Raw genomic sequence first — 9,575 nt, forward strand, 5'->3', positions numbered from 1 at the left:
CGGGGAGACCACTGTGTCCCGCAGCCCTCCTCAAGCCTGTCTGTTCCCACTGTAGCATCCAGCCCCAGCATGCCAAGGCTTATTAAGCAAAGAAGAAAGGAGGAATATGGTAAAGAGCTGATTCCAAAAGCCATTATGGTAAATTATTGACCAGGCTGAGGAGGGCTAATAGCCCAGGAATGGCTTCATTATGTAACCTATTAAAAGTGGGGCTAGCAGAGGGAACATGACAGAAGTGACTACAGGGTTTTTTATTTTAATACCTTGTACTGCAGAGTAAATTGGTATTAACCCCCTTCCGCAGAGTGAATTATTTACCAACACTATCAGGTTACCTATAAACCACAGCAGTGGAGGGGGGAGGGATGGCAGCAGATGGGGTGGTGTGCAGCGCGGAGCGGCTGGTGCCGGGGACCACGGGCTGGGCTTCCCCGTGGCCTGGGGGTGACATGGCTGTGTCCATGTGGCCGCGAGGGCTGCGACGCCCCGTCTGCCTCCGTGCTGTGCCACGAGCCTGGGGGTGGTGTGTGGACGATCACAGCCCCCCTGGTGCTGGTGACACAGGGCTGGCCGTGGGTTGAAACTGGATGCAGAGGTGCCGGGAGCGCGGGTGCCCGGGGCTCGGGCAGCAGGGATGGCTGCTCCCGCTGTCCCCAAGCTGGTGCTCTGGACGTGCCGCAGGGGAGAAGGCTTCTCTCGGTCCTTGCCTTCCTGCTGGGCGGGCAGCCTGGGCTTCGCTCTTCTCCCACGTGCTGAGGACTTTCTTGGGAGCGCAGCAAGTCAGTAGCAGAGCTGCGCCCTGGCTTTCCTCCCGCGCTCTCGATACTGGGTTGAATGCCCCCCTCCTGTGAGAGCCAGCCGCCCCTCTCCCCTTAGCAGGTGCGGTTAGCAGGAGGCGCGAGGACGCAGTGGGAGCCCACACGCAGGGCTCCCAGGGCCACCGGCGCGGCTCCAGCTGTGGCAGCGTGAAGTGCTTCGGCTTTGTGGCATTTGGAAATGGTTGTGAAACATTCCGCCGCTTCTGTTTCCTCCCGGTCATCTTGCATCCCAGTTGCTCTCCCGCGCTTTGTAATGGCAATCCAGCGAGTAAAGCCAATTGAAGCCGTGTAAAGAAAACAAATAAGTAAAACACAGTTGGAAACATGAGGAACTGGAAAAGCCTCTGGAAGCTTTGGAAAAGCTGTTGGTGAGCACAGGGAGCAAATCTGTCTTGTAAGTTGTAAGCGTGCTAGCTGTGGCCATACATTACCCTCGTGGGGATTGTTCCCCGGGGCAGCGAAAGGCCCGAAGCCGCGGAGGCTGGTGCGGGTCGGAGCCGCGGGGGCAGACGTGGGTGCCCGTGGACGAGCTGCGCGCGGGCTGGGGCAGTCGCAGTGGTGGTGAGCGTGCAGGAGCCTGGGCTGGATGCTCCTCCTGGTCCCTGCTGGCCTTTAAAGCCCGTGAATAAACCTCCTGCTCCATGTGATTAAGGAGACTTTGGCTAGCTAATCTGCTTTGGCTCTGGAGTCCCTTTCCGTGGTAGGCTTCTCCCCGTGTCCTCGCGGTGCAGGCCCTTGTCCTCCCCACCGGGGCACCGGGTGAATAACGGGAGCGAGCCGGAGGTCACTCCGAACCCTCTTCCCTGCTTTCCTCTGGGGCCAGGAGGGCTCCGCATGCCGGGCGGGCGGCTGAGCTGCGGGAAGAGGAAGGTGGGCCAGTCCCCCGCAGGTTGGAACTTACTGTTCTATGGCCGCTGCTGTGCGGAGCCTGCCGGGACGTGCCACTGAGCACCCCGGGCGGCAGCCTGGGCCGTGCCCCCAATTCTGTCCCGACCTCTTGCAGCGGAGCAGGGTGGGAAATCGAGGTGGGAATGCTGCGACCCTCTCACCGCTCGCTTGCTTGTGCGAGGTGTGCGGTGCACTGCCAGCGGGTGCTTGCCACTCGGGGAAAACCCCGTCCTTTTGGGGCTGCTAAGGAGTTCTGTCTTAAGAAATCTGCTGAGCTGTTCTTGTTCTGGGGAGGGGTGTCATTAAATAACGAAGTGAACGCCTGTCTGGCTGGTGATAGTGATGCCCAGGTGCCTGCGTCCCACAGGGCACAGTTATCCTCGCAGTAAGGAGGCACCTGCCCTCACTGCCTTTTATACTTAAACTTTTGGGGGTTTTGGTGTCTGCATGTGGTACTGGGCACGGTGACATCTTTCTGTCTTTCTGAAGAGGCTGGGGTGGATCCAGCTCACCTAGTGAGAGCTGCTGGAGGCTTGTGGCACCGAGGATTTCCTTGTCACCGGTCCAGGGAGCAGCATGGAGCTGTCAAAGGGATGTGCATCTCCCTGAGGAACAGGGCGCGTGGTGGGGACAGCTCATGGCTCCCACTGTGGCACGGCTTGGAAAAATATCATCTGCTAACCTAAATACTCCTCTTCAGGAGGGTGCCAGGCGCTGTGTCACAGGCTGTCTCTCCCGGGTGCCTCTCGCCTGCTTTTTCAGCATGCATCCAGGGGTGAAATGATTACCTTCAAGGTGGGACAATGACCGTGACAGCTGCGGAAAGCCCTTTGGTCCCTGTACTGAAATCTGGGTGCTGCACACCTCTGCCTTAGCAGCTTTGGTGACGACAAAGCCAGCAGCAGCTTGCTTTGGTGGCAGGCTCGGGTGATGCTGGGGACCGTTGCTGGGCCAGACATGCCCTCCGCGCACCGGGCTGCCATCTCCAAAGGAGAGCTGCCTCCTTCCCTGGCAAAGCGGGCCAAGTGTGTTGGAGGGAAGCAGTTTGTCGCTGGGTGGGTTGGTTTGTTTGGGAAACGTGGGATTAAAGCAGAAGAAAGTGTGTTTTCCTCCAGCACTGTCATGCTACCAACCATCTGCTTTTCTCTACAGTTTTCAGGGAACCGTACACCGTTCGGGTGGAGGACCAAAGGTCGATGCGTGGAAACGTGGCTGTTTTCAAGTGCCTCATCCCCTCTTCAGTGCAGGAATACGTTAGTGTTGTGTCCTGGGAGAAAGACACCGTTTCTATCATCCCAGGTAAGAGAGGAGCCACCGTTCTCTTGCAAAATCTGACCTGCTTTGCCACATGCGAAACTCTGTTGTGGAGGGCCTTTTTGCGGCTTATCATCCGTGCCTGTGCTGGCCAAGCAAAAGCTTTTGTTGATGACCGTCTCGCGGCTTTGTACTGGAAAACGCCGGTGGTGGGAGCGGGTGTGCTGCGTTGAGGGTCTCCTTGCTGCTGTGGTTGGTACTTTGTGTATCTCTGGGCTCAGGGGTGTCAGGTGTAAGCACAGCAGCATGCCTGCCCTGCCTGGGCTTCTCCCACGTGCCGGCGAGCCAGCTCGCTCTGGGGACCCGGCAGCTGGGCTTGCACCACGGGCAAAGTCTGCCCGTGCTCTGTGTCCTCGCTCCCACAGTCGGAGCGGGTTTGCGTGTTGTCAGGAGGATGCACGAGTAAATATTCCAGCTTCTCTTGCCAGTTTTCATAACTCTTTCAGCTATGGGGGAAGGAGCTCGGTAAAAATGGCACTGTGTCCTGCTCAGCGCTGACCTTGCTGTACTCTGACAGGTGGGGAAGGGGCCTGCGGGGGGTCAGCAGCGCCCGCCGCCGTGCGGGGACGTGGCAGCACTGGGGGTGTTGCCCCTGGGTAGCTCCCCCTGATTTTTTTGGCAGGTGCAGAGCAGCCTGGGTTCCCGTGGGAGCAGAGAGCCTCCGAAACCAGGGTCTTCCCCCAGCCGGTCCCCTGGGGACCGGGAGGAGCGGTGGCCGGAGCACTGATGGGACACGACCTGCCAGGCTCCTCTGTGGGGCTCAGCGGGAGGGAAGAGGAACCGGGCAAACGGCTCGCTGAGCCACGCCGGTACGGCCGGCTCGGACCCTTGGGCTCCCACATGGCTTGGCGCAGGCACAGGGACTGCGGGCAGGTGCTGGGCGCAGCGTGGGGCCAGCCCCGTGTCCTCGTGTACCGGGGTGACCTTTTGGCTCCCTCCTCAGAGCCGGTATTGATGGCAGCGCTGCCTGCCCGGCACAGCGTGTGTAAGCTGGTAGTAAAGCAATCAATACTGCTTTCCCCAGGGGGATCCAGAGAGAATTAAAGGATTTTGCCCAAAGTGAATGCTCCGCGCTTGATATTTGCTCACAGGTCAGTAAGTCCCAATGCTCCTCCAGGGCTCAGTGTTGCCACGCTGGCAGCGCCGTGGGGAGCAGACGCAGGAGGGCAGATGCCACCGGGAGCGGGGTGCTGCCGGGGCGGCCGCTGACCAAGCAGGAGAGGTGATTTGCTCTAATCCCTCTTGCGGGGATGGCTGGAGCTTAAGGAGCTTAAGGAGCAAAGTGCCTTCACCTGGAGGGGGTGACCGGTTCTCCTGAGGGCTGGGGTGGCTCTTGCCGGTGGCCCATGCCTCCTGAGTGCGGCTAATCTGCTGACTCAGCACAGCTTCCTGGGACTCTGTAGGATTCTGTTTCTCGGGATTCTGCGGGACGGAGCAGAGCGGTGCCCGCACTCCTTGCTTGCAGAGCGCGGCTGGTTCGCTCAGCAGCAAGTTTGTCAAGCGAGTATCCGCGCACTTGCGTGATCTTAACAAGACTTGTTCTCAACTTTGCTGTGGCAGTGGATTTTTTAATATGATGATTTAATTAGAGTGGAACGATTTTAACATTCTAAAGCAATAATTACCCTAAAGACAGAACATATAAATTGTGTTACAGTGCAGAGTCAACACAAGCAAACATGTTTTGCCGTTGGATTACAAATATAGTATCTGCCTGAAGCTTATTATTTTATTGCTCTTGTGTTAGAGCTAAAACTGGCGTTGCTGTTACCAAAAACATGCTCTTTTCTTGACCCCCGGTGAACCTCTGCTTCTGTCCTAATTCTGAGCGAGGAAGAGGAGGAGGGGGTCCCTGCTGTTCAGAGGGAACGGTGTGAAGGCTGAGAAAAGCTGAAATGAGAAGTGCTGAGGCCTCATGGCTCCCTTCCGCGGTGGATGCGCTTTGTGAACGGCGAGATGGAGCAGTTGTGCCGGCGCGGGGCTGCGCAGCTCTCCTCCGGTCAGTCCTCTGAAAGGGAAGGTGTGGGGCAGTACCGCAGCTCTTCCAGCAGTGCATCCAAGCCGTATGTGCAGCGGGCTGTATAACGTGCCCTGCTTCCCGAACTCTAGCGTGCCAAACTCGCCGCTTTTCCTGACGCTTCCCCCCGTGCTGCCGGTGGGGGACTGCATCTGCCCAGCGAGTCGTGGCGCAGTGGGGGACGAACAGTCCTAATGTGCAGGAGCAGAAAAATCTCCACCCAGACCTCTACGTGGCAGAAAACTCTTTTTAAGTGACTATTTTCCGCTTTCCTTAGCATCCCTGCCCCCCCCACCCCCCCAGCCCAAATCGAAATGGCGAGTAGCTCCGCAGGAGGAGCGAGCCGCTCTCTTGGGGCTGCTCTTGTGGCCAGCTCAGCCCTCCGGCCCCGTGCGTGGGCTGAGTGCCCTTTTGTCAGCTTCCTCCCGTTCTTTCCATGCTTAATTGGGATTACAGGGCTCCCAACCTCTGCTGCCCGGCCTCTGAGCCGTCTCTCTTCAGACAAGCCCTGCCGCTCTTTTGGCGGTGGTGTGCTGGTGGGTGAAGGACCTCTGCGGGGCCGGGCTGGCATCGCCAGTGCTCACGGGAGGTGCTTTGCCGGCGGAAAGCCCTACCGGAGAGCCGGCTGCTTTACCGGGGAGGTGCCTGGGTGAACCCCACCATCCCTGTGGGGGTCCTGAGGCGTCCCGCTGGCACGGCAGGAGGCAGGCGGCGGCATCCCAGGCGGCACAGGGAGCTTTTGGGGATGCGGGACCCCTTGGTGGGGTTGCCGCTGCTCTCACCGGCCCGGGAGGGTTCCCTGGCTTTTTTTTTTCCGCCTGAGTTCCTGGCACGTGTGTCTTCCCGGGAGCACGGACCGGGTCTGCGTCGGGAGAGATCTCAAAGCGATTGCAGGGGAGCGCCGGGTGTCTGCGCTGCCTGGCTGCCGTAGGGGGTTTTGGTGGTGAGTTGCGTTATTTGGTTAACTTGGCAACGCTGTAACTTACCCTGAAATCAAAGATAAATTCTTTATGGAAGGTTGTCCCGCACATAAATCATGATTAGTGCAGCTCATTTTTGTTTAATGCCTACCTAACTGTGCTGTCGTCTAAAAATGTGTGTTTAGTGAAGTCAAGGGTTGCAGGGAAATTATAGGGTTTTCAAAAACCCATTTGCTTTGCTGGTGCTCGCATCAAAATCAATCTCGCCTTTCGTTCTCAGCCTTGTCGCGAACGCGCAGCACCACTCGCAGGACTGTGGCATTTCGTGCTGGCGCGTGCTCGCTGGGAGCGAAGCAGCAGTGCTTACCGAGTCGGGGGCTGTCTCTAACGTTGCACTTCACACCCAGGCTGTGATTTCAAACTCTCGTGCTATTGATGAATCTTGATGTGTATTTGGGGGGGAGTAATGGGAGGAGGAGGGGAGCACTGCAGTTGAGCAGAACGGTTTACAGACCCCTCTCTCTTTTCCACAGGAAGAGAGGGAGAAACTCCTGCTACAAACGTGTTTAAGAACTCAGCGTGGTAAACAGCTTTTTTAAATTATTATTTTATTTCTTTATTTTTAAAGCACTATCACCAGGCTGGGTAACGTGAGGAGTCTTGCCAGCACGTGCATGGCTTTGATTTGTCATGGGGGAACTATGTTGCACATGCGACCGAAGCTGCTTTAGCCCCTGTGGTGCGGCTGTTGTGGCACAGAAGTGGCAATCGGTGGCACTGACTTGTCTCTCTTCGGGCATTGCACGGCTGTAACTCAATGGCAGCAGTCGCAGGCCCTGCAGAATTGGGAATGTGGCAGTCCTGCCAGTGCGGTCCCGCGGGGGTGGGCACCCCGGCAGTGTGTGTCCCGCTGCAGTTCACGAAAGCAGGCGGTGTGTGGGGAGCTGACTGGGACACTGCGCAGAGTGGGGGTTTGAGCAGTTGTCAGCCCCTCCTCTGGTGTTGCAATGTGTTCATTTGAGCACTACCCGGCTTTTGTGACCCTGTGGGCACACACGTGTGCCTGGACACCTACACCCGCGCCGTTCCTCAGCTGGCTCGGTGATGGAGAGGGACCCAGCTTTGCCTTTCCCGGCACAAACGCGTCACCTGCCGAGGCTGTGCCCATTGAGGCCCCATCCCTGGAGGTGTTCAGGGCCAGGCTGGACGTGGCCTTGGGCAACCTGGTCTAGTGGGAGAGGTCCCTGCCCAGGGCAGGGAGGTTGGAACTCGATGATCTTTAAGGTCCTTTCCAACCTAAACCATTCTATGATTGTGCTACCGGGAGCGCCGTGCCAGGCGGGAAGGATGGCCCCGAGGATGGCTGCCTGCTGTCGTGGGGCTCGCGTCCTTCTGGCCATCGGTGCACATCCAGGCTGGCGCGCCCCGAGAGCACGCCGGGGTTTGCCTCGGCAGGCTGTGCGCGGGGCTGGGACATGGGTGTCACTTGGGTGCACAGGCGTAACGTTGTGGGGGCGGCTCTCCGTGGTGTCCCTGGAGGGCAAAAGCGGTGTCCTCATGGGGGGAACAGCGTCGCCTCAGCTGCGAGGGAAAGCTGATGGCGTTTGTCGTCCTGTCTTGCCTAGCCCATCGGTAGCCTGTGACTGGGGAGGGCAGCACGCAAGAGCAGTGCCTTGGAGGCAGCAAGCATTACCGGAGTGGCAAGGCCCGAGCTGAGCTGCTATTTGATGCCACAGTGTCTTCTACTTGATAGATCGTATTGGAAAAAATCTAAATACAGCGCTCCTCAAGGTACAGACACTTCCAAGGGTGCTGCTTTTCTCAGCAACCCTAACATGTCTCCTTCGAGGGCTGCAGATACTTGGATGGACTTACTCAGTCATTGGATATCCACAAAGTCCTCTCTCTGGAAGGCAAAACGTAAAGCTTGCCAGAAGGGTGGAACTGAAAAAAATTGAGTTCTGTGAAGTTTTAGGTATGTTTTTGTGTATGTTCTTGATTGAACAGTAGCCTTTTAGGAGTTTGAAAAATATCTAAGCCAATCTGTTTGCGGTGGTTCAGCTATAAGCTTAATTTGACCTGAGTGGCCCTTTTTTGTCCCGTCCTCTGCAGTGCCCAAGGCTGTTTATGGGATTCTTAAACTCATCTCAGCAACTGCTTAGCGATGTGGGAAATCAAACCGCAGCAGCTTTCTTGTGGTTAAGCGTGGCTGCTCACCCCGAAGATGTATGCTCTCCTCTGCTGTACCTTGCAACATCTGCCACCCGTTCCATTTTCCTCTAAAATATTACAAGTGTAACCATACACAAATTCCACTGCAATCCATCTCGAGACGTGGCAAGTCTAGGGACGCAGCGTGAGGCTACCGGCGATGAGGCACCCGGCGAGGATTTATGGGTGCAGCGTTCTCTCCCCGCTGGGGTGCTGCGTGCCGGGGGGCACGGAGGGACGGTCCCAGGGGCAGGAGAGCCAGGACCCGGATAATTCACCATTGTCCTCCTATCAATAGGCTTGTGCTGGGGGACATCAATCTGCTGTTACTGGAGAAAAGCTGGAAGCTGGGACAGAGTAAACACGGCGAGGTGAAAGGCGGTCCTTGTTTATGTGTTTGTCTTCACCGAGATGGTTTGGGGACAGGAGACGAGTTACTGAGGGTTGTTACCGGCTGTTAGCATTTTGGTCTGGTTTTGCCCGGGTGTGGAATAACCCCGGCGGGTTTAAAGCGAGGTGCTTGGGGGCAAGCAGCCTGCGGGGCTGAGCGTGCCGGGCACGAGGCCACCCTGCTGCCCCGGCCCGGGTGTCACCTGCGGCGGAGGACGGGACTGGTGGCTGCCCGTGACCCACCGCTTCCCCCGGGGAGAGGAGGGAGCGCAGGCTGCTGCCGTCTCCTGCCCTGCTCCCTCCCGGCGTGTGCGCGGAGCAATCCGCACAGACAGCTCCCACGTGAACGCTGTGACCATTGGGCAAAAGGCTGGCGAAGAGTTGGCCTTTTCAATTAAATTTCGTAGCTTCTGCCTGGGACGGGTTGACTCGCAGCGCGGAGCAGCCTGATGTGATTTAAAGGAGCGTTGTCCTCCTCTACCCTATCTGGGGGTGCTGCAAAACCTTTTCCCCTGTCGATCCCGAGATGTCTAAAGGTGTCCTGCCTTCTCCCCCACCCTTGCCACCCTCTCTGGCTGCGACATGTGCCCAGACCTGTTACAGAGGGAAGTAGCTCCAGGCGTTATTCTCACCAAGTGGGGTGAGATTCTGTCTGAAATCATTTCATCCTTCCCCAGAGACTTGGCGTGAATTTTATCTAATCGCCATGGCAACAGATAAAAAAAGGTGTGAGCACATCTCCTTTTGCTGTGATAATTCAGATTTATATATTCAGATCAGATTGGAGTTAGAGATTTTAAAAGGAGCAGATGCAGCAGAAGGTGTGACTGCAAATAATGTGGCGAGAACGTTTGATGATCCTGCCCTTTAAGAGGGGAGAGCGCTTTCCCGCAGGTTTTTTTGGAATATAATTATTCCATCAAATCCACTTTAACAAGGACTCATTATAGCCCTGATAATGCAGAGTCACGTTGGAGACAATCTCGCACACGCATGCACACACACCGGGGTGGGGGG

The 9,575-nt window shown here is 57.1% G+C and overlaps 1 protein-coding gene across 1 annotated transcript in view; it reads left to right on the forward strand.

Moving 5' to 3' along the window:
• DSCAML1 (Down syndrome cell adhesion molecule like 1) overlaps positions 1-9,575 on the forward strand; it is a 108,758-nt gene that overhangs the window by 11,372 nt on the left and 87,811 nt on the right. The window contains 1 exon segment of the mRNA XM_009894741.1: positions 2,859-3,005. Within this exon segment, the coding sequence (XP_009893043.1) occupies positions 2,859-3,005 (147 nt within the window).

This window comes from Charadrius vociferus, unplaced genomic scaffold, assembly GCF_000708025.1.
Source record: "Charadrius vociferus isolate BGI_N301 unplaced genomic scaffold, ASM70802v2 scaffold241, whole genome shotgun sequence".
NCBI lineage: Eukaryota > Metazoa > Chordata > Aves > Charadriiformes > Charadriidae > Charadrius > Charadrius vociferus.